This window comes from Felis catus, chromosome X (genome assembly GCF_018350175.1).
Source record: "Felis catus isolate Fca126 chromosome X, F.catus_Fca126_mat1.0, whole genome shotgun sequence".
In the NCBI taxonomy this organism is placed as follows: Eukaryota; Metazoa; Chordata; class Mammalia; order Carnivora; family Felidae; genus Felis; species Felis catus.
The window spans coordinates 80642635-80668716 of NC_058386.1; the positions used below are offsets into that span (position 1 = coordinate 80642635).

At 38.7% G+C, this 26082-nt stretch overlaps 1 protein-coding gene across 1 annotated transcript; it reads right to left on the reverse strand.

Moving 5' to 3' along the window:
• Positions 1 to 1488: 1488 nt before the first annotated feature.
• On the reverse strand, positions 1489 to 26082 carry NOX1 (NADPH oxidase 1). Its single transcript, XM_004000704.6, is given in 14 exon segments — positions 1489 to 2082; positions 5387 to 5511; positions 5754 to 5900; positions 6322 to 6484; positions 6702 to 6937; positions 8886 to 8978; positions 15650 to 15700; positions 15703 to 15793; positions 15882 to 16063; positions 16167 to 16318; positions 16659 to 16743; positions 16986 to 17096; positions 21647 to 21742; positions 26014 to 26082. Coding segments are annotated over 14 exon segments (1704 nt in total). The 5' UTR covers positions 26059 to 26082; the 3' UTR covers positions 1489 to 1955.

Genomic DNA, 26082 nt, shown 5'->3' on the forward strand with positions numbered 1-26082 from the left:
TGGAACTACTCTTTGAGCCTATTTATATTCTCAGAATCCTACCCCCTGGGTTAGGATTATGGTTAAGTGAATTAAAAGCCTGCCATAGGCTTAGAGAATGTAATAGCATATTGCTTACACGTCAAGCAAAAGAATGCAATGATAATCAACTTTATGAGAGACACTGAAATTGAGGGATTTTCTACTCTGATGTGTAAACATTTACTACAACAAAAGTTTGCTGAATAAAATATTTCATATTACAACTTAGGAAGAAAAACTTGCTCAAAACAGCTAAAGAGATTTCTAGGTATCCTGCTCATCCCCAATTTGGGCTTGGATGTTGATTATACATAGGATTATTATCATTACCTTTTCTGCCTACTTCCATGAATATTCTAGGCCTTATTGTGTTGATTTTAGCAGCAATCATATCTTGAAGAGTCAATATATTTAGACATTGAAATCAAGAGTGAAGCCTTTCTCATTAGGGACTCATAAGTTTCAAGGAACACTAAGATTCCAAATCAAAGTCAATGAAGATCAAATTATCATATGGTCAGCAGTTGTCTAAGAGGAACCACATCACCAAGGTTCCATTGTGCATTTTCCTAAATCATTACTAAGTTTAATTTAGATAGCTGAAATCCAGGAAGTCAATAGTAGGGGTATCCCACTCAATTCCTATGGAAATACCCATTACTAGTTTTTCCTGATGTCCAATTAATAAATGAAACACAATTAGCTATCATGAGCCCATGATAGCCTTTATTTTGTTCAGACTACTGAAAATGGATCTTATCCTTTAAGTCATAAAATCTTCTGGGTACTTAGAAATGACCGTTTATTCATTTTTGGACACTTAATGGTAGAGAAATAGGTGCTATAATGCTGATTTAGTAGGAACATTCTTACAAATCTGAGTTGAATTGTCTTTTGGGGTAATGAAGTGTGGGCCTCTTTTAAGGGCCCCAGTCTTTGCTTCTAATTCACTGTGACTACTAACATCCCAGAGCTGGGTGGATGGCAGAAATAAAAAGCATTCTGATAGGAGAAAAGACATTTTGCTTATGTCATTAGGTGAATGATTCCTTAATAAATAGGGAAGAGCCAAAACATGGTATCAAACTTCTAAATTATCTTTTTTTTTTTAACTAAATGTTGCTAAACCATCCCCTTTCATAAAAAATGGCAATAAAGAGCCCCGGTTAAGTCACCCTAAAATGGAGTTCAAGTTTTTGCAGTTATTTCCAACAGAACAATGCAAGCTAATGACAATATAGCTTTAAATTAAAATATAATTTCAATTACAATTAGCATAGTTACAAGATTTTCTTTCCCCAATGGAGAGCCTAAAGTAATGAGTCATTCATTAAGAGATAAAGTAATGAAAGATTCATTAAGAGGAAAATCATTTCACGACAAGCAAAAACAAAGCATAAATTGCTAGTCACGCTGGATAAGACCGTGTTTAAAATAACAGTAAGAATGTACATAGTGTTATATAGGGATGGGGTTCTTGGTGATTTTATGTTCATTGCTTTATTATTTATGCTTATTATGTTTTGTCATTATTCAATAAATTTTTTATTTAAAAAATAACCCTACTTTAGAAATCTTCTTTGAAGGTGAGAGGGTGGGAAAAATAATACCAAAAGCCTGGGAGAGAATAACAGAGTAAACCATATCAACTGGGGTAAAGTTGTGTAACTTAACCACCTCTGTTATCAGGCCTTGTTGCAGTCATGGCATTCCAGAAGGATTCACATTTTCCCAAGGAAGGATGGGCTTTGCAATTATTGTGACCTCATGAAGATCAGTGACATCAAAGTTGAATCCAATAAAAAAAATGAATTCTGGGGAGAGTTTAACATGCATGTTACTGTCCTTACGTGGCTGCTCCCACCTGACCAGACCAAGTTATTGAAGATTCAGAGGAGAGACTAAATGCAGATTACCATCCCCATTCCTATAATTCAGAAATCTTCTTTGTTGAAGTAGAATTGAACCTTCCTAGGATCTAGACTGGAGTACTGGTGACAGCATTTGCTCAGGCTCTTTGCCAAAGTCTGAGGACCACATAAAAAGACTCCCACCACGGACCTGCAGGAATAGAACAATAGGGCAAGAATACAGCAAAAGCTGCTATGTTCATGAGGATGGAGAAACTGCCTCCGCTAGGCCTCTACTGCTCCCAACAAACTTGCATAAAGATTCAGTTGACTCCCTCACATTCTTCATTGTAGTTTTCTCACGTTTTCTGCTTGCAAGCCCCAAATGTGCTCCCAGCCTTCTGTTGCTCTCAGCATGCATGCATCCTTACCTATTCTATGGAGAACAGATAGAAGATCTGATGCAGGGTAGAGGTTCAGTGCTAGACCCCGGAGCCCAGCTCTCGGTTGACATAACAGCTCTGATGGGGGACCTGGGTGGCTCAGTTCAGCATCCAACTTTTGATTTTGGCTCAGGTAATGATCTTGTAGTTCGTGAGATCTAGCCCTATGTCAGGCTCCATTCTGACAGTGCGGAGCCCGCTTGAGATTCTCTCTCTCCCTCTCTCTACCCCTTCCCCACTTGTGCTCTCTCTCAAAATAAATAAACTTTAAAAAAATAAATAGAAATAACAGCTCTGGCACTTATCCCTGCTGTGTGAATTTAGGCAAGTTTCTTTAACCTCTGTTTCAGTCCCCCCCCCCCCGTAAAATGGGTATAAAAATAGTACCCATCTCACAGGGTTGTTTTGGGGTTTATTTAAATGAAAGACATTTGTAAAGCAATTATAAAATGTGTGGCCCATAGCAAGTGCATATGTGTTAGCTGCTATTAGAGCCATCCATTGTGCACTTATCCCCACTTCAAAATTTCTCACACTGAAGAGGTGGTCAGCTTCTCACCAAGGATAATCTAATTATGCTCTGGGTCTCACCCTCTCCTTCCTTCTAGCATCCCTTCCTCTCCCCTCCTTTTGACTTCATTGAGATATAATTCACATGTCATAACATTCACATTTTTAAAGTGTACAGTTAGTGCTTTTTAGTATAGCCACAAAGTTGTGCAACCATCACCACTATCTAATCCGAGAACATTTTCATCATCCCCCACCAAAAAAAGCCCACACACATTAGCAGTCACTCCCCATTTCCTCCCGACCACCTCCTCCCAGCCCTCGACCATCAAATCTACTTTTTATCTCTAGATTTGTCTGTTCTGAACATTTCATATAAACGGAATCATACAATATGTAGCCTTTTGGGTCTGGTTCTTTGCACTTAACATGCTGTTTTCAAGTGTCATCCATGTCCTAGCATGTACCAGTACTTCACTTTTTTTTAAATAGCTGAATAATATTCCATTGTGTGGATATACCATATATTGTTTATCCATTCATCTGTCATTGGATACTTGGGTTATTTCCACTTTTTCACTATTCTATATATATTCATGTACAAGTTTTTGTGTGGATAGCAAAGGCTATTTTCCATTCTCCTGGGTATATACTTAGGAGTGAAATTGCTGGGTCATTTGGTAACTCTAGGTTAAATATTTTGAGGAAATGCCAGAGTTTTCCCAAAGTGCTGCACCATTTCACATTCCCACAAACAATGTGAGAGGAACTCTCCTACAATTTTTCCACTTCCTCACCAACTCTTATTGCCCATGTTTTATTATGACCATCATAGGGGCACCTGGGTGGCTCAGTCAAGCATCCAAATTTGGCTCAGGTCATGATCTTGTGGTCTGTAGGTTCGATCCCCACGTCAGGCTCTGTGCCAACAGCTCAGAGCCTGGAGCCTGTTTCAGATTCTGTCTCCCTCTCTTTCTCTCTCTCTCTCTCTGCCCCTCCCTTGTTTGCACTCTCTCTCTCTCTCTCTCTCTCAAAAATAAATAAACATTTAAAACAATTTTTTAAATTTGTTTTGAAAGAGAAAGAGCATGAGCAGGTGGGGCAGAGAGAGGGAGAGAGAGAATCCCAAGCAGGCTTCATGCTGTCAGCACAGAACCCAATGCGGGATTCGATCCCACAAACCATGAGATCATGACCTGAGCCGAAATCAAGAGTTGGACACTTAACCAACTGAGCCACCTACGCGTCCCATCCCCATTTTTGTATATTTATTTTATTCTATGTACTGGTTTCTGTTCTGTCTATAAACATGCTTAGATCATCTTTAAGTTAAATAAGCATTTCCTGGACCCTGCCACACCTCCAATTCTTTAATATTTCCTCCCTTGGTTTTTGTGACACCACTTCTCCACGTTCTCCTACTTCTTCTCGGCTTATCTTTCTCCATTCCCACACGATGTAAGCATTGCTTAATGCTATTGTCCTCCACCACTCTCTCCTGGCAATGTCATCCATTCTCACAACTTCAACTATGGTCAGCTCAACACAGTAATTAACATAATCTCTTTTGTTTAAATGCTGCTTTCCTGTTTACAGAGCATTTTTCATATAGGTATATGTTTAATGTTTATAATAATTCTGCAAGTGAGAAGAGAAGGCACTTACTCATATAACCCCCATTTTATAGATAAGAAGTCTGAAGGTTAGAGGATTTTCTAGCTCAAGGTCCCAGAAATGGAAAGATCAGAACTAACATTAGGACCCAGGATCATCTGAATCGGAGTGACTAAGTATTCTCACCACTGCCTTCATGAAGCCTGCTGTGATCACCCTATGTTGGCATACACTTTCCTTCCCTCGATATCTATGTACCTGTTTCATGGAGTGCATCATTCTGCTTTGGGTTGATTGTATGCATCTCTTATTAAAATGTATGCTCCTTGAGGGCAAGAACCATATCCTATTTCTCTTTCAACCTCCAAACCTTCTAGAATAATGAGTGCTGAACTTATAGAAGGTAACCAGTAATGTTTGTGAAATTGAATTGATCCTTAGTTGCCAACTTGTTCCAGGAATTTATCTAAATGATCAGCTTAATTTCTTTCCCATTAGAATGGCTGATTTCATGGCACCAGGTTTTCCTATATGCTCTAGCATGTCTCAAAACTCTTCCAGAAAGACCGACAATGTCAGGTCATCAGTTAACTAGACAATACACTCTAAACTTTTCTTACTTGACGTAGGGATTATTAAGCCCAAAAATAATGCATTTGAATTTTTCCAGTTTTCCATTTTATTCCATAATACTAATCGGAACTGAGTCTCCTTGCCTTGTTTGAATGGGGACTTGCAGGGGAACCAAACGTCGTCTTATCAATTACAAGGTCACAACCCTTATTTGGCTAAAACCCCAGATGCAATTTTTTCAGTTTTAAGCAAGAATCTGAGAATGATTCAAATAGTTTCTTCCCCAGAGATCTTTTTCCCAAAAATGCTCAACATGCTGTAATATCTTTCCTAAACTCTAACTCTGTAAACTCAACTAGAGGAAAATGCACTTACTTGGGGTGGGCATTAGCTATTGTAGAAAACTCATTGTCCCACATGGGTCTCCCAAATGAGGTTTTCTGTTTCAGACCTGTCAGGATGTCAGTGGCCTTGTCAAAGTTTAATGCGGCATGACCAGCCTGGAGCCAAAGAAATAAAAGTTAGAAAAAGCAGGCCCTGATAGCTGTTTCTTCCTTTAGCCACTTTTATTTTGTTTTGTTTTGTTTTTGTTTTGTTTTGTTTTGGCCACTTCTAAACTCAGGGGTGAGGGTGAGGGTGGATAAGAAATCATAAGAAATCATTATTTCCAATCAGCATTCATGACCTTGTCTAACATTTATCTTGCATCTAACTTGGGAATTAGTGTATTGTTTGAACTCACGATGTTGGTGTCCCATCCGGTGAGAAAGAGATGGTAGTTTAGAAAATCCACTTTGCCTAATTCTTCCATCTCATGTTCCAGAGAAGCCAATAGGTCACTGAACCAGGCAAAGGCACCTGTCTCCCTGCAGATCCAGAAGAAATAGATCTGGAATTAGCAAGAGAGAACATAGCCTTACTAAGTGCCTTCATGATGTACATTGTGGTGACATGATTATGAGCATATACTCTGTATTTGTTGATCAAATCTAAGAGTGACCTGAAAAATCACTTCTTCAGAGCAGCAGACTTTAGAAAGCATGAATGTTCAGAGTTCTTACAACATCCCTTAAGGAAAAAGACTTCCAACATCATCTTTGGTTCAAGGTGATTTTAAATTCCAAATTGAAAATGAAGACTCTATTCTTGTGATGAATCTGTAAAAGTGGATGCCTTGGCAGACAGAAGTGATCACTCACTCTCATAGCTCCAGGGATGGTTACTCTCTTATCAATTGTAAAGAGTTTAACCCATGAAAACAATGGACCTGTCCAGCCCAGTCCAGATGCAAAGTGGTATGAGGGAGTTACCGTTTGTGTTTTAAGGTTGTGATCTGCGTGCCGAAACTTGTACCAGATAGATTTTAAGATGGAAGCAAAGGGGGTGACCCCAATTCCTGCTCCAACCAACACAGCCACTTCATACTGGAAAACATCTTCACTGACAGTGCCAAAGGGACCATCCACCTCAATCCTGACAGAAGACAGAAGACAATGGGCAAGTGAAATCTCACTTCCACCCCCAACCTCAAACATCCTCCCAGAGACATAGCTGTTCCCATTGCTCATTTAGTGCCTATTTATTTTAATCATATTCTATCTTACAAGACTTAAGATTCAACAAGGAATTGCTTTCTCTTTTCTGCCTGTCTGTGTCTTGCTCTGGGTTTCCGCTGCTCTTGGGGACCTACCTGGGAATTGGTGAATGTTGTTGCTCAAAAGCCCTTATGAGATTTTCTGTCCAGTCTCCCACTGCTCTGATATGAATGGAGAAGAAGTCTTCCTCTGGAGCAGAGGTCAGAGTAAAGGGATGCCATTCCAAGTAAGAGATTGAAGGACAATTAACAAAAATATACTGTCCCACTTCCATGATGAAGCCACGCTTGCTCATCTGCAATTCCAAAACTTTGGATGGGTGCATGACAACCTAAGAATAGAGCACAGAGGCCAGAGGAAGTAAATTCAAATGGTGACAGGGGCAGGCAGATGAAATAAATGAATAAAGCTGGAGGGCAGGTCTTAGTGGTGAACTGCTAGCGAAAGCCCTTTCTAAAGGTGGCAGCAGTGGGGGGCCTGGGTGGCTCAGTCGGTTGAGCGTCCAACTTCGGCTCAGTCATGATCTCATGGTTCAGGAGTTTGAGTTCCGAGTTGGGCTCTGTGCTTACATCTCAAAGCCTGGAGCCTGCTTCACATTCTGTGTCTCCTTCTCTCTCTGCCACTCCCCTGCTTGCATTCTGTCTCTCTCACTCTCGAAAATAAATAAACATTTAAAAAATTAAAGGTGGCAGCAGTTACTTTGTCCAGACAGTGGTTGCACTATGGAACTGCAACTCAGCACATTCAGGTTGCCTGATTCTTCACTACTAGCTGTTTATCCAAAGGATACAAAAATGCTGATTCAAAGGGGCACATGCACCCCAATGATTCTAGCAGCATTATCAACAATAGCCAAATTATGGAAAGAGCCCAAATTTATATTGACTGATGAATGGATAAAGAAGGTGTGGTGTGTGTGTGTATATACACAATGGTATATATATATATATATATATATATATATATATATATATATACACACACACACACACACACACACACACACACACAATGGAATACTGCTCAGATATCAAAGAGAATGAAATTTTTTCATTTGCAACAATGTGAGTGGAACTAGAATGTATTATGCTAAGCAAAATAAGTCAGAGAAAGACAAAAATCAGATCATTTCACTCATGTGGAATTTAAGAAACACAACAGATGCACGTAGGGAAAGGGAAGGAAAAATAAGATAAAAGCAGAGAGGTGGGTGCCTGGGTGGCTCAGCCGGTTGAGCATCTGACTTCGGCTCAGGTCATGATCTCACAGTTGATGACTTCAACCTCTGCGTCAGGCTCTCTGCTGACAGCTCAGAGCCTGCAGCCTGCTTCAGATTCTATGTCTCCCTCTCTCTCTGCCCCTCCCCTGCTCATGCTCTGTCTCTCTTTGTCTCAAAAATGAATAAACATTAAAATTTTTTTTAAAAAGCAGAGAGGGAGGCAAACTATAAGAGACTCTTAAATACAGAGAACAAATGAGGGATACTGGAGGGGTTGCAGGTGGAGGGGATGGGCTAAATGGGTGATGGGCATTAAGGAGGGCACTTGTGATGAGCACTGGGTATCAAACGTTTATTTATTTTTGGGACAGAGAGAGACAGAGCATGAACAGGGGAGGGGTAGAGAGAGAGGGAGGCACAGAATCGGAAACAGGCTCCAGGCTCTGAGCCATCAGCCCAGAGCCTGACGCGGGGCTCGAACTCACGGACCACGAGATCGTGACCTGGCTGAAGTCGGACGCTTAACCGACTGCGCCACCCAGGCGCTCCGAGCACTGGGTATCATATGTAAGTGATGAATCACTGGGTTCTACTCCTAAAAACAATCCTACACTGTATGTTAACTAACATGAATTTAAATAAATTTTATAAACAAACAAACAAACAAACAAACAAACACACAAATAAATACCAGGTTGCCTGATTCTTTGGAAGAAGATAGAAATGCCATTTTTATTTTACTGTGAAAGCCTCTATCCAGATTTTTAAATGTTAGCAACCAATTCAACTTTCTAAACAATCAGTGTGTGGGCCAACCAAAATATGTCTGTGGGCTAGATCTGGCTCAGGCCACCTGTTTGCAGCCTCTGACATAGACCCATGCTGATGATTTCTGCCAAACCCTTTTTCCCATAGTTTTGTCCAACACTGGAGGAACTGAAATATATTGCCCCCCAGTTCTTTTTTTATTCCCTTCAGGGTGACAACATGACAATCTATTCCTATAATCAGGAAGAATAAGACTCTTTATCACAGCTAGGGGAAAGTGTATATTCATTACCTTGGTAATCACAACCTTCTGCTTTGAACGATAAAATCGGAGAATCCTTTCAAAGATATAAAGAATGCCTGGTGCAAGTATCCACTTCCAAGACTGCACAGAAAAAGAATAAAGTTGAGGTTACACATTAATCTCTTGTTTAGGATTTGTGTAGCAGTAATATTGAATATTACTTCATTCAGTAATATTTATTGAGTTTTCTGATGTGTATCATTATTAAGCCACTAATTTCACCAAAACTTGAGGATGGAAATGGAAAGGAATAAATTGCAATGGTTTCATTTGCTAATCTGTTACTCATAAAGCAGATCATTTCCTGAAGTTTTACAAGTCTCACTGGGAAGCATAGAAAAGCACAGAAATAAAATACATTATAATTATATGTATAATTATAATGTATACATATACCTATAATTATACATATACATATATATGTATATATATCTTAAATTATATATAAATTTTAATTTTAAGACTCCAAGACAGTATTCCAGGACAATTTGTCCAATCTGAAAAAAACAACAGAGAAAGTAGATGCAACATGGAAGCAGATTATTATAAACAAAACAACTAACAAAAAAAGGAAAGTGAGTGACTGACACTATTGGTAACAGTATATAAAACTTGGTATTTATCCATCACCTCTTTTTTCAGGTTTTCAAAACACCTAACATAGTAATATACTTTTTATCTTGTCTACGTTTTTTTAAAGTAGCCTTTCTATCCCTGAGATCCTCTCAAAGGTAGCAGGTTGCCCCCATATGTACATGAGCTGCTAAAAACATATTTCCTAGCAATGCTAAGTCATGTCCTTTCTTGCACAACTTCTTCAGCACGATACATCAGAACTATGTGGAATGAGGTTTCTTACGCTGTTTCAGGCAAACAACTTCCTTAGGTATTTCTAGGAAGGAAAGGGGCAGAGATGGGGCTGGTGAACTTGAAAGTGGGTATTATACAATTTGATATTATTCCTTATTTGGAAAAGATTCCCCATGTCTTCAAAGGATACACACAAAAAATATATTTAAGAAATGGCTGATAACAATATGGAAAAAATTGACCTCAGAAGTAATCAGAGAAATGAATATTAAACCAAAATAGCATTTTAGAGAGCCTGGGTGGCTCAGTCAATTGAGCCTTTGACTCTTGATGTCATCTCAGGTCATGATCCCAGGGTTGTGGTAATAAGCACTGAGTGTGCAGCCTGCTTAAGGTTCTCTCTCTCTCTCTCTCTCTCTCTCTCTCTCTCTCTCTCTCCCCCCCCCCTTTCCTGCTCACATGTGCTCTCTATATATAAAATTTTAAAAATAGTATTTTAGCCTCTAAGATTGGGAAAAACAACTTTAAACCATAATGCCTACCATTAACTGGGATGTAGGGAAATGGGCACATTCACATGTGCAGGTAATGGAGGACAAATTAGTAGTATCTTCCCAGAAAGCAAAGTGGCACTACATCCCAACAGCCTTAAAAGCATTCCTTCTCTTTGACCCAGAAATTTCACTTCTGGGAAATGAAGCATAAAGATATAATTAAGGTGTATACTAAGTATATGAGCATAGCAATGGCCATATTATTTACTAAGAAAAAAATGACAAAAATGGTATATCACAGAGATTTCTTTTGCCAATACCAAATTCACTTTTTTAAGTTTTTATTTACTGTTTTGTATTGAGACATAATTGACATGTCATTATATAAGTTTCAATTGTACACCATAATGATTCAATATTTATATATACTGCAAAATTATGACAATAAGTCTAGTTAATATCCATCACCATACATCGCTGCAAAATAATTTTTTCTTGTGCTAGGAAGTTTTAACATCTACTCTCCTAACAACTTTCAAATATGCGATACAGTATTATTAACTATAGTCACCATGCTATACCTGACATACCCATGACTGGAAGTTTGTACCTTTTGACCACCTTCACCCATTTTGCCCACCACCCACCTCCTGCCTCTGGCACCCACCAATCTGTTCTCTGTATTTATGAGCTAGGTTTATTAAAGTACAATTCCACATATAAGTGAGATCATACAGTATTTGTCTTTTTCTGTCTGACTTATTTTACTTTGCATAATGCCCTCAAGATCATTAAAAATGATCATGTAAAAAATTTGACAAAAATGGTATACCATACAGCTTTTTAAAAACAAATGTTTCAATGAAGCAGCAGAAAGAGAAATTAAAAAAAGCAATACCATTTACTATTGCCCCCCCAAATAATAAAATACCTAGGAATAAAGTTAACCAAAGATGTGACAGATCTGTACTCTGAAAACAATAATGCATTGATTAAAGAAATTGAAGATGACACAAAGAAATAGAAATTCCATGCCCATGGATTGGAAGACAAATACTGTCAAGATATCCATACTACCCAAAGCAATCTACAGATTTAATGCAATCCTTACCAAAATACCAACAACATTTTGCACAGAACTAGAACAAACAATACTAAAATTTTTTTGGATCCACAAAAGACCCTGAATAGCCAAAGCAGTCTTGAAAAAGAAAAACGAAACTGGAGGTATCACAATTCCAGACTTCAAGTTATATTACAAATCTGTAGCGATCAAAACAGTATGGCACTGGCACAAAAATAGACACATAGATGAATGGAAGAGAATAAAAAACCCAGAAATAAACCCACAACTGTATCATCAATTAATCTTCAACAAAGCAGGAAAGAAAATCTAATGGGAAAAAGACAGTCCCTTCAACAAATGGTGTTGGGAAAATTGGACAGCAACATGCAAAGAATGATACTGGACCACTTTCTCATACCATACACAAAAATAAACTCAAAATGGATTCAAGACCTAAATGTGAGACCTGAAACTATAAAAATCCTAGAAGAGAACACAGGCAGTAATTTGTATGACATTGGCTGTAGCAATATTTCCCTGTCTTTTTTAAGTTTATTTATTTATTTTTGAGAGAGAAAGAGCATGAGTGAGGGGGGGGAAGAGAGAGAAGAAGGAGAAGCCCAGGCAGACTCCACACTGTCAGCACAGAGCCCGAAGCAAGGCTTGAACTCACAGTGAGATCATGACCTGAGCTGAAATCGAGAGTTGGATGCTTAACTGACAGTCACCCAGGCACCCCACAACATTCTCTAGATTTATCTTCTGAGGCAAGGGAAATAAAAGCAAAAATAAACTGCTGGGACCACATAAGAATAAAAAGCTTCTCAACACTGAAGTAAACAATCATCAAAATTAAAAGGCAACCGATAGAATGTGAGAAGATATTTGCAAATGACATATCCAATAAAGAGTTAGTATCCAAAATATATTAGGAACTTATAAAACTCAACATCCAAAAAACAATCCAGTTAAAAAAATGGGCAGAAGACATGAATAGACATTATTCCAAAGAAGACACACAGATGGTCAACAGACACATAAAAAGATACTCAACATCACTTATCATCAGGGAAATGTAAATCAAAACTACAATGAGATGTCACCTTACACCAGTCAGAATGGCTAAAATTAACAACACAACAGGTGTTGGCAAGGAAGTAGAAAAAGGGGAAACCTCTTGCACTGTTGGTGGGAATGCAAATTGGTGCAGCCACTCTGGAAAACAGTGTGGAGGTGCCTCAAAAAGTGAAAAATAGAACTACAATCCAGCAATTGCACTACTAGGTATTTACCCAAAAGATACAAAAATACTGACTTGAAGGGATACATGCATCTGGATGTTTATAGCAGCATTATCTACAATAGCCAAATTATGGCAACAGCCCGAGTGTCTATCGACTGATAAATAGGTAAAAAAGAAGTGGTATATATACAATAGAATATGACTCAGCCATAAAAAAAGAATTAAATCTTGTCATTTGCAACGACATGGATGGAGCTAGATAGACAGCATTATGCTAAGTGAAATAAGTCAGAGAAAGACAAATACTATTTGATCTCACTCATATGTGGAATTTAAGAAACAAAACAAAAGAGTATAGGGAAAAGGAGAGAGAGAGAGGCAAACCAAGAAAGAGACTCTTAACTATAAAGAGCAAACTGATGGTTACCAGAGGAGAGGTGGGTGGGGGCTGGGTTAAATAGGTGATGGGGATTAAGGAGTGCACTTGTGATGAGCACCAGGTGATGTATGGAAGTGTTGAATCATTATATTGAACACCTGAAAGTAATATTACACTGTATATTAACTATAGAGGAATTTAAATAAAAACTGAAATATATATATACAATAAATTTTAATATATATTTATTCAAATTTATTATATTTTCTTTTCTGGCTTCAAGGTCTTTTAAAATATTTAGGGAATATTTTTTCTAACCCTCCGGTATTAGATAAAAATTTCCCATGTGTTGGGGCACCTGGGTGGCTCAGTCGGTTAGGCATCCGACTTCAGCTCAGGTCACGATCTCGCAGTCCGTGAGTTTGAGCCCCGTGTCAGGCTCTGGGCTGATGGCTCAGAGCCTGGAGCCTGCTTCCAATTCTGTGTCTCCCTCTCTCTCTGACCCTCCCCGTTCATGCTCTGTCTCTCTCTGTCTCAAAAATAAATAAACTTTAAAAAAAAATTCCCATGTGGTATTAGGGTGCTTTTATGATTTCCTTCCTTTCTTTAACATTTAAATCCTTGATCCATGCATTCCTGATTCACATTTTAATGTACAGTGTGGAATAAAGATTCAGCTTTTTTCCTGGATGGATATCCTATTATCTCCAAAACACTACTGAATGATATATCTATTTTTCCTACTAATTTGAAATGCCAACTTTTGGAGATTTTTTAAAGATATTATTCCCATTTTAGATGAGGAATGAGCTATTGCTCTTCTGCAACTGATTTAAAGATTTAAAGACTTTAATCACCTTCAGAGCACTTTGAGATACCACAAGTCAACCTCTCCCATTTATTCCTCCATCTAACATATTTTATGAGCAAGCAAAGATAAACCACGATATCCACAATAATTATCCCGAGGCACACCTTGAGTTCCCTGGAACCCAGTTTCTTGAATGCCCACTATTTAACAATAATTTCCAAACAGGTACTTATAACACCAAGGAAAGCTGACTTTAAGAATGCTGCTTGAGACACCTGAGTGGCTCAGTTGGTTAAGCGTCCAACTTCAGCTTGGGTCATGATCTCACAGTTCGTGGGTTCTAGCCCTGCATCAGGCTTTGGGCTGACAGCTCAGAGCCTGGAGCTTGTTTCAGATTCTGTATCTCCCTTCCTCTCTGCACCTCCCACGCTCACGCTGTGTCTCTCTCTGTCTCTCAAAAATAAACATTAAAAATTTTTTTTAAAAGAATGCTTTTTAAAAAAATTAAACTCAGGGGCGCCTGGGTGGCGCAGTCGGTTAAGCGTCCGACTTCAGCCAGGTCACGATCTCGCGGTCCGTGAGTTCGAGCCCCTTGTCAGGCTCTGGGCTGATGGCTCAGAGCCTGGAGCCTGTTTCCAATTCTGTGTCTCCCTCTCTCTCTGCCCCTCCCTCGTTCATGCTCTGTCTCTCTCTGTCCCAAAAATAAATAAACGTTGAAAAAACAAATTTAAAAAAAAAAAAAAGTTAAACTCACAGAAACAGACACTAGGAAGGTGATTAACCAGGGCCTGGGGAAGGGGATCGGGGAGTGTTAGAAAGATGTTGGTAAAAGGGTATGTGCCTTCAGTCATAAGATGAATAAGCTCTGGGATCCAATGTAAAGCATGGTGACTATAGTTGATAATAGTGGATAGCATACTTGAAATGTGCTAAAAGAGTAGATTTTAAGCATTATCACTACCAAAAAATTGGTAACTACGTGAAGTGATGGATGTGTTAATTAATCGCATTAGGGTGATCATTTCACAAAATATGCATGTATCATTCATCACATTGTACACTTCAAATATATACATTTTATTTGCCAATTGTACTTCAAAAAATCTGGGAAAAAAGAATGCTTGCTCCCACTCAAGAAAACTGACTTGATTTCACAGCTAATCTTTGGTACAGTACAGTATTTGAGAGCACATTCTTTGGAATCTAAAAGGCTTGGGCTTGAATTCCAGTTCCACTAGTTACTTACTGTAGGAGCTTGGCAGTTTAATCTCTTTGAATCATAGTCCTATCATCTCACAATGGAAACAAAAAACGTACGTACCTCATAGATTATTGCTATGTATAAATGAGACAATCCATATTACACAGCAAACCTGTCATATGGCAAACACTATTAATAATAGAGCTATCAGGGCATCTGGGTGGTTCAATTGGTTAAGGGTCCGACTTCGGCTCAGGTCATGATCTCGCAGTTCATGGGTTCGAGCTCTGCATCAGGCTCTGTGCTAACAGCTCAGAGCCTGGAGCCTGCTTGGGATTCTGTATCTCCCTCTCTCTATGCCCCTCCCCTGCTTATGCTCTCTCTCTCTCTGCCCCTCCCCCACCTGTGCTCTCTAAATAAATAGATAAATAAACAAAAAAACATTTTAGTAATAGTAATAATAACAATAATAATGTGAGCTATCATTATTACCTTTGGAGAGGGTCTCACAACATGCAATAACCATTAGTTCTTTCTCTTCAGGATCCCCTGCTAATGATAACTCCCTGGCCTGTTGTCATTGATATTGGAGTTCCTTGGTGGTAGGAACCTTGAAAATATATCCTCCAGAAGATCCAGCACAGTGCTGAGCTAATAATGGTAACAATAATAAGAGTAATAATAACAACAATAACAATAACAATAAAAGCTCCTGACAGGAGTCTGTCCCTGTCGGTGGGCTTCTTACCTCAGCAGGGAGCCCTTCAAATCGGGGATGCTTGCAGTGGGAGTCATGATCACATGATCACATGACCACTGCTCGAAAAATTCTGCACACCTGTGTGGATGACTCTCATTCAGGCTCTCTTCTGTTTGACCCCGGACAATTCCACTGAGACGGACAAAGAAGGACAGTTTGGGACAAAGAATTATGCAAGGCCAGGGGCTGGGGCATGAGAATGAGGGTTTGAAGTCCTTACCCAATGCCATGAATCCCTAAACCAATGAAGTAGACGATAAAAATACGATGAGTATACCAGAAGACCTCAAAATAACTCCTCCGGATAAACTCCATAGCTGAAGTCACCATGAGAACCAGAGCTATTGTGATGATCACTCCAGTGACACCGGTGATGCTGGTAAATGTCACATACTCCACTGTCTATGAAAGAAGAAATTTCAACTTAACACAATGTATACCAAGCATACCATGCCCTTCCTGCTCTTGACCAGATTCCAGATGCTTTGCCATTGAGTCAACTCACCATGTTTGGGGACTGGATAGGATTTATCCAAGAATCTTCATCTCTCTCTTGTTGAGATAGGGTGGAGAGAATGGAAGCAAGGGATCCATCTGTGGCCCATCGGCTTCTGCTGTAGTGTTCAAAGTTGAACAGGTGTGCAATGATATGAGTAGCTAAATGGAAAGATGAAAGGGAATTGAAAAGTGTCTCAGAAACATTATGGTAGGCATGCCCTACTAGAAAAGGAGAATCCTATATATAGTGTCTAGCAGAATGCCGAGTCTATAGAAGGTGCCCAATAAATCTTGACTGCAAAGAGAACCAATATTTTTTTATACTCATTCTGTTACCAAAAGAATCGAATGTAAGTTCCATGAAAATAGGCCTACAATGGTGTGTGGCAAGTAGTGCCAGGTTTTCGATAAACACTTTTTGAATGTCTAAATGCATAGATAAATGAAACTACACTCTGAATGCCTGCGACCTTGCAGTTTTGTGGTTTGCCTCAGTTACCTGTGTGTAGGCAGATCATATATGCTACCAGTTTGTGGAAGGCGAGATTGTGATCCAGTTGCTTTCTCAGGGCATGCCTGCAAAACTACAAATGGGAAGTGATCAAGGTCTGATGTCTGCAGGCAGCTTTATAAAATTCAGTAACCCATAACCAAAATGTCTTAAACAAAGCATACCTATACCCACCCAACCTTACCTCCCTCCTTGGCTATCAAAGGAGACCCCTGGCTTCCATTCCTAGGGGTTTGATATTAGGTCATCCTACTGAGGAGTTCAGGATCTCTTGTCTTTAGTGTGAACATTGACCTACAAGTGCCTGGGACTCACTGAGCAGGTGCCCCTCAGGAAGGACAGCAGATTTCGACACACAGGAAGCAGGATCAGCGTGCTGTTAAAATTCAGGCAGCGAGCAGAGGCTCGGGCCCAGGCCAACGCCGACTGGAGCAGAGGAGAGAAGAGACCATAAGCTGCTTCCCTCTCATCATCTAGCAGGTGACCACGCACCCAGTCCACTTGTCTGAGACATGGGAATGGACAGAGCTACATCTTCCTCACCTCCTATTCAGTAGTTAGCACAATCAGTGTAGACTCTCTGTTTGCAAATGACAGAAAATTTGCTGATCTTAATAGTGAATTGAGAAATTCTCATGACAGTGGTTTGGAAATATTTGTACAATACAAAAGAGAACAGGATTTTGTAATTTCACATTAACAAATACAGTCTATCAAAAAAAAACAAATACACTCTACAAATGTAATACTCTGCAATGAGTATTTTTGCCTAATACACTCAATTATTACTTTATTGTTTGTTATTTGAAAACAATCTCAAAGAGTGTATATATTTTTTAATGTTTATTTAATTATTTATTTATTTATTTTTAAATGTATATTTATTTCTTTGCGGGGGGAGGGGCAGAGAGAGAGACGGGGAGAGAAAGAATCCCAAGCAGGCTCCACACTGTCAGCACAGAGCCGGTCGCAGGGCCCAATCTCACAAATCCATGAGATCATGACCTGAGCTGAGATAAAGAGTTGGATGCTTAACCGACTAAGCCACCCAGGCACCCTGAAGATTGTATATATTTTTATTTGCACTTTAAATAAAGCTTATATATTTAGAGGTATAATTACAGATGGTGACTATTTTTTCTTTTCTGTATTTTCTAATGTAATTATAAGCATGTAATAATCATGTAAATAAACAATAAAAAATTTAACCATTTATATTTAAGATGTCTTTAATCATTGAATAAAGCTCAAGTAAAACTAGTGAACCCCTCAGAGCAAAAATTTTAAACTTAGGTAGAGATTTCAGAAGGGAGAAATTCTGAGAACAGAATTTCAAACTGACTTCGTTGGGTGGCCCGGAAGCATACATCAAATTCAATCTGATCCAGCAGTAGGAGCTGCCAGAAAAGGAGACAAGAAATCAATGCTTCAAAGAAGTATTTATCCCCAAAGAGGCTTGGTTAGGTATAAGCTGGACCGAATATGCTGAACTCCATGGTAGTTAAGTCCAACTTCTCTTCTTAACTCTGTGCAACTCATCTCTGAGTCAGCTCCACATACTTGGGATTGCAGGCTATGGAGTGTGACAATCTCCTAATAGCAGCAGAGGTGGTAGCAGCAGCCAGGCAATTTTTGTTGCACTTTAGCCAGCCTTACATGTGTGCTATCAGCAACTGGCTGAAAGGCAGAATGTGGGTTACAATTAACAATTTCTTGGACTTTTTCTAATAATCTTGTTCAGCACAAAAACTATTTTTCCATACAACCTAAACCCAGGGAAACGTGACATCAAGCCAGATAAAGATCTGCCTAACGTCCACAATGGCTTACAATGTCAGGCAGTGCAGTGAACAGGGCTGCCCCACTGTTTTCTGTTTCTGGCTCTTCCATAGGACCTGTGTTTTCTCCCTCTGCTGAGTCACACTCCAAGTGTTTTTGAGAGAGACATCCTGCTCCATTTCTGAGTAAATTTTCTCTGCTCATCTCAAAGATCTTGCATTTCCACATTGGTTCACACAGCTTGCTTATTTGAGTCACAGAGGTTTCTTAAAGTTAAAATTGGCAAGTAAATGGAAAATATAGGACTACAATTTCACAGTTCCATATTTTGTAGGGGCTATCTGTATGGGATAAATTATTTTTAGAGGAAATCTTTTTTTACCATTACAGCACATTGAAATATCCCAATTTATGTTCAGTTTTCAGTATCAGCACTACCTGATGTTCTAATTCAACTGTCGCTGTCCTTAATGTCTTATTGACTATAAATTTTCTTTAATGTTTATTTATTTTTGAGAGAGAGAGAGAGCGAGGGAGGTAAGAGAGAGAAGGAGACACCAACTCTGAAGCAGGCTCCAGGCTCCCAACTGTCAGCCCAGAGCCTGACACGGGGCTCAAACTCTCGAACGGTGAGGTCATGACCTGAGCTGAAGTCAGACGCTTAACCGATTGAGCCACCTAGGCTCCCCCTTATTGACTATAAATTTAAACTGCTTCTTATGTTACTTATTTGTTCTGCTTCATAGTGAATCAAGTAACTGTATTTTCCTAGAGGAAGCATGAATTTAAGAAATGCAGTACAGAATGATTAAATAAATTACGGCACATCAATGCCATGAACTGCTATGTTCTTAAAAGAATGACAGCTATAGGCACTGGAGTAGCAATGGTATATGTTTAACTTTCAGGTGAAGTGTGGGGGGGTCTTGATTTCCAGCATTTGCCAATTGACATGATGTGAATACTCCTGCCATGGCAGATTTCATGATACCAACTTGATGTCACTGAACACCATTAAACACAGGGTTGAGAAGAGATCCACATAACTGGCTGTTGTAAGCTGGTATGAGCTAGTTCCAGCACACCACTAGTTACATACTCACATGGAAAGATATCTGAGATACACTACGTGTAAGAAGCTATTTCCAGCCAATATCTACAATATAATCCCTGCTCTGGTTAAAACAAAAACCTCTTTGCTACTGTGTGTGTTTATCAAAACTCATAGAATGGTGAACCAAAAAAGAGAAAATTTTACTGGATACAGGGAATTAAGAAGTGTATAAGAATAATACCTATTGGGGTGCCTGGGTGGCTCAGTCAGTTGAGCGTCTGACTTCGGCTCAGGTCATGATCTCGCGGTTTGTGAGTTCGGGCCCTGTGTCAGGCTCTGTGCTGACAGCTTGGAGCTTGCAGCCTGCTTTGAATTTTGTGTCTCCCTCTCTCTCTGCCCCTCCCCTGCTCATACTCTGCCTCTCTCCGTCTCTCAAAAAGATATAAATGTTAAAAAAAATTTTTTTTAAGGATAGTACCTACCACAAAAACAAAATGTATGTCTGATATATGTGTGAGCATATGTCAATGTGTCTACACACACATGCACAACAGCACTATTAACAGTGGTTGTCTCTGGGGAATGGGATGGGAGGGCAATTTTCACATTTTACTTTATACACTTCAGTATCATTTGATCTCACTGAAAGTAGTATTGTTTATAATTAATTTTTTAATAGAGAGGATTTTTTAAAATGAAGTGAACGAAATGTCCACAGGATATCAATATGATTCATTTTTCTGTGGCTGACTTCTTGGTCATAAAGCAATTAAGCTCTTAATAACTAGTCACATTTATTGCATCATTCTCTTAACAAAAAGATGTTTTTAAAATAAATTAACACTTGCTTTGGAGTTATAATTTCCAAAGAAGGATCAAGGATCAACATTTAAAATGGAAAACAGCAGGATGAAATACGTCACAAACAAAACATTCAAATTAGTTGTGATCTCAACATGGATCCTTTGATTAGAAAGAGAAAAGAAGGATTTAAAAAAAATGACAATCTGTCTTTAAGCATGTACATTGGAAGGGTCTTTGTGGAAAGCTAATGATCTAATCAAGATGAAAGTGATTTAACCAAATCCCTTACCTACTGAAAAACTGACTAGTGTTAGCAGTCAAATTTGCTTTTCTAATCAGATAATGGCCAGGTTGATGAGCCTGTGAGAGAATAATTCTCACCTCCCTGCTTCTTCCTGGTCACCACCACACCAATGTGCCCTACTTCTTCTATTCTTGACCTGTGACTTCCACAGCTTTCTCCATCCCGTTATTCTCACCTGCCCCCTGCCTTTCTTCAGGCCTTGAGTTCTGCAGCACCACCCACCCCAGAGACTCCCTAAGCATCCCTCTTGTTTGTTAGGTATTTTTCTCTGAGATCAGTCCACAGCAGTAGCTTTCAAGTTGTTTGTTTACTTGTCTTATTTTATTATGTTTTAAATGTTTGTTTATTTTTGAGAGGCCAAAAGTGGGGGAGGAGTAGAGCATGGGACAGAGGATCAGAAGTGGGCTCTGAGCTGACAGCAGGGAGCCCCATGTGTGGCTAGAGTTCAGGAACTGCGAGATCATTACCTGAATTAAAGTCAGATGCTTAACCGACTGAGCCACCCAGGCGCTCCTGTTTACTGTTTTAAACCAAACTATTTCTTAAAACCATAAACAGGAGTCCATAAAACAGATAAAGGTTGCTTTGGTTGAAGTAGAGGCAGGGGCAGGAGCACTACTTGATTAGCTTTCCCTTCACACCTATAAGAGCACTTGAGTTTCTGTAGAAACCAGTTTGAAAATGATTGCTTAATAGTTTTGTTTACTGTGTGTTTTTATTATTGGATCAGGGGAGTGTGCCCTAAATAGGGTTCTGAGATTTTAGTGAACAAAAATACAGGATGCCCAGCTAAATTTGAATGTCAGATTTTTAAAAACGAATGATTTTTTAGTATGCATATGTCCTGTGCAATATTTGGTATATACTTGTACCAAAAAATGATTTTTCTTGAATTCAAATTTAACTGGGCATCCTGTATTTTTCTGGTAACCCTAGCCCTACAAGAAATCAGGGCATTGGGTCTCAAAGAGCTGAGGCCACAAATAACAACAAAAAACCCAAAGAGATTCCCCATATCACAACTATGATACTCACCCCCAGGATTTCTCTTGTATAGAAGTACTTATCGGCTTTTTCATATGACAGGAAGGCATGCACAAACAGGAAAACATTCAGCCCCAACCAAGTAGCCTAGAGGAAAAAACAAACAAACAAGCAAAGAATAAAGTAAAATTTGGGTATGGGAGGGAATAGGTAAGTCATAGGAAGTAATGTCACCATTTTGGCTATTTTGTGTTTGTTTTCATTTTAAATGAGTACAAGCCCTCTAGTATCTAGCTGCCTTTCAGAGAGAGTTAGTACTTCAAGACATGCATTAGACGCTAATGACCATGGTCAGTAAATCAAGGCCATGAGCCAAATGTAGCTCACCATTTGCTTTGTACAGCTTACAAATTAAGAATGGCTTTTACTTTTTTATTTGTTTTCACACATTTAAATGGTTGGAAAAATGAAAAGAAAAAGAATATTTCATGATGTGAAAATCACATGAAATTCTAATTTCAGTGTCTGTAAATAAAGTGGAATTGGAACTTAGCCATACCTACTTATTTTTATATTGTTTGTGGCTGCTTTCATGATTCAATGGGAGCATTCAGTAGCTGTGACAGAGACCATATGGCTTGCAAATCCTAAAATATATACAACCTAGCCCTTTACAGGAAACATTTGCCAACTTCTGGACTGGAGCAAACTATTGCAACTAAAAGATGCAATAAGTGAATAAATGGATTTCTAAGGAAACAAAGAATAAATTTAACATCTATAATAATACCCATCTGAAAGAGATTAAACCATTCCAGATGGGCCTGGGCCTGCCTCTTTAATTATACCCTGACACACATTTTCCTGTTTTTAGATTGTGAGTCTCTTTTCAAATTAACCTACCATTGCTTTGGACTCATTTGAGCTCTTAAGACTGCTTTTGTCTATCTCAAGCTCTGTCTCTGCACTGGGAAAAGGGGCAATTTGGACCCCACTGCCCCATTCATTGCCTTGGAAATCAACCGTTGTGGCCCTATCCCAAGCTTGGAGGTGCTAGTTTGTAACCAAGCAGGACTCTAGGGCATTAGGATGCCCCTAAAATATATTGTTGACCTCAGGATGGCTCAGAACCATCTCAGTCCCATGAGTAGAGGGCCGTTAGCCTAGGACATGGCCCATTCAGAGTCCCTAGATCTGGACTGTTCACACACCTTTAGCAGCATAGCATAGTGATTTAAAGTGATATCGAAGACAAATTCCTTGGGCTCAAATTCTAGTTCCACCACTTTCTTGTTCTGTAATCTTAGACAGACATGTGATTTAACTTCTTTGAACCCCAGTTTCTTCTCCTATAAAGTGAGGGTAGTAACAATATCTACCTCGCAGCAATGCTGTGAGGCTTATGTGAAATCAAGCATGTGAAGTGATTAATACAATGGTTGGAGCATAGTAGGAGCTCAACAAATGCTAACTACAGACTTGTGTCATTACCAGGCTGGCTTCACCAATCCACTTCTACCTGCATCCTTTGCTTAGACACCCTTTCCAGAACTGAGGATCTTTCAGAAATTCATTGACCCTAATAGAAAAAGAGAGGTGAAAGACACAGATACCTCAATAGTTCAAAATACAGAAAAGAGAAGTTTATTTAGAGAGAGCAGAAATATTTCAGGATCCAAGAGAAACACAAAGAACTCTGTGTCAGACTATCACCAACTGTAGACAAGGAGAATACAGTGACATTTGGGAGTAAGGAATTCCATTTCCCACCCTCACTATCATTTCTTCCATTATGAATGGATAATGAAGTCGAAGACCTGGCAAAAGGAGGAGTAATAATGTTTTCTGAGTAATTTAATTTTTATGTTAAAAAACAGTTCATAGGAAGGTAGCCTTAGTGGCTCAGTCGGTTGAGCATCCAACTTAGGCTCACGTCATGATTTCACAGTTCATGAGTTCAAGCCCCGCATCAGGCTCTGTGCTGACAGTTAGGAGCCTGGAGTCTGCTTCAGATTTTGTGTCTCCCTCGCTCTCTTCCCCTCCCCTGCTCACACATTCTCTCTCTCTCTCTCAAAAATAAATAAACATTTAAAAAATTTAAAAAAATAGTGCATAGGAGTATATGTCAGAGATAGCAAGAAGTCTGAGCCTACCAGCAAGGTTGGTAGGGGTGGAAATTCAAAGCTATATAGTTAAATGTGAGTCACCACAATGGGTGTTGAACTCTCTAAGCAAAAACTAAGGGAGGGATACAAAATGCAGGGGATTTTAGAACTAAAAACAGACTTATATTTGTATCTAGTTATTTCATTTATCTCCCCCCACACACAGATGACCTAAAGTCTAGGGAAGATAAATAATTTGATCAAGATTACTCAATTAATAGCAGAACTGAAACTAATTCCTGGGTTCCCTGTCTCCTAAACTAGTGCAAAAGGAATTACATACACTGCATTGAGCATTGAAAATATAAAGCATAGGGTAACTGGCCCAGTTAGGCACTTGGCCTTTTATTAAATGCAAAACAAAGAATCTGATTGCTCTTTACACCTTTTTTCCTTGAGCACCTGGGCAGTCCTTGGGGACCCAAAGAGGAGAAAAGATATAACCCCAGAAGGATGGATAACATGAAGATCTAGGAAACTGAGAAAGAACAGGGAGTTCCAAGCTCAATCAATTCACTGTGTGATATATGGAGTTGGTTTATATCTGCACTATGCAATGCCGTAGACACTACCCATATGTGATCATTTGAAATGTGGCTGGTCCTAACTTAGATATGCTATAAGTATAAAACACATATCGTGTTTCAAAAACTTAGTGAAAACAAATGACATTACATGCTCTCATTACTATTTTCTTTTTTTTAAAATATTTTTGAGTGGAAAGTTTATTGGAACATCTTTGTCAAGCATAATTTAAAATTATTTAAAATAGAGGCACCTGGGGTTCCCAATCAGTTAAGCCTCTGATTCTTGATTTGGGCTTAAGTCATGATCTCACGGTTTGTGAGATCCAGCCCCACATCAGGCTCTGTGCTGACAGTGTAGAGTCTGCTTGGGATTCTCACTCTTCCTCTCTTTCTCTGCCCCTCCCCAACTCATGTGCATGCACTCTCTCAGAATAAAAAAACATTTAAAAATAAAATTATTTAAAACAAATTAAAAACATCTACAAAAGGTCAGAACTTTCAGTATTTTAAGATGAAGCTAATTTAGTTGTAGTATCATGGTTAAGAAAATAACAAGTATGGCAAGCTATACATTTTTAAATTATAAAAAAAAACATTAAAAATTAAATATCTGGGGCATGTGGTGGCTCAGGTCATGATCTCGCAGTTCATGGGATTGAGCCCTGCATTGGGGCTCTCCACTGACAGCGTGGAGCCTATTTGGGATTCTCTCTCCCTCTCTCTGCCCTTCCCCCCACCTTGTGCACTCACAAGTGTGCTCTCTCTCTCAAAAATAAATAAACTTAAAAAAATTAAATATCTAACAAAATATGTCTTGCTGTTGCTTTGGGGGAAAAGGTGGAGACAAATATGTTTTATTTTAATTATATATATTTATTAAAAGATTTTCCATATGACATTATAAATAGTCCCATTTCTTTTGTATTTTTCTATAATACATGAATTCATACAAAGGAGATGGAATACATAAAAATAGAAATATGGTAGAAAAGTAAACCACATCACACCCAAATACACAGTTAATTATTACAGAAAGCATAATCTGAACATATAAGGCATATTAGTTTTAGAAAAGGAGCACTACCCACCCACATCTTATTAGTATTTTCAATATTGATTACATGTTGAAAGGATAATATTTTTGATATATTGGGTTAAACTAAATATATTACTACACATTAATTTCACCTATTTCTTCTTACCTCTTTCAGTGTAGGTACTAGAAATTTTTTACATTAGATATATGGCTCCCATTACATTTCTATAATCAACAGCACTGGGCCATGGTCTTGAAGAATATTTCTATATCAAACGTTCAGTGATTTTATGAAGTCTTGATGTTAGTTAGCAGTATAGAAAGGATGAAGAGAAATGAATGCTGCATGGCAATAGTTAGAAGTGAGATGGAAGAGAAAAAGAGAAGATGGAAAATGAAAACAAATTGAAATTTCAAATACTTGTGATCTATATCATTTGTCTCTTTACCAATCAATTTCTGGAGTTGAATTTTTCCCTTTTCTAAGATGGTGAAATATATCATACACAGAAGATTTTACAAAACATATATTTGTTCTCTTAGAGTTGAGTTTTTTAATAGATAACTGGCCTTAGTGGGCCTAATATTGACATGGAATATTTCCATTTCAAATAAGTTTACAAATGTTAACAAATATAATGTCTCCTTCCTCTGTTAAGAGTAATTAATAGATAGTGAAATGTCACTTACCAGAAACAAAACTGAGAACCAGTGGTTAACCACCCAGTTGCCCATTGTCAAGAGGTGGTTTGGAGTCTC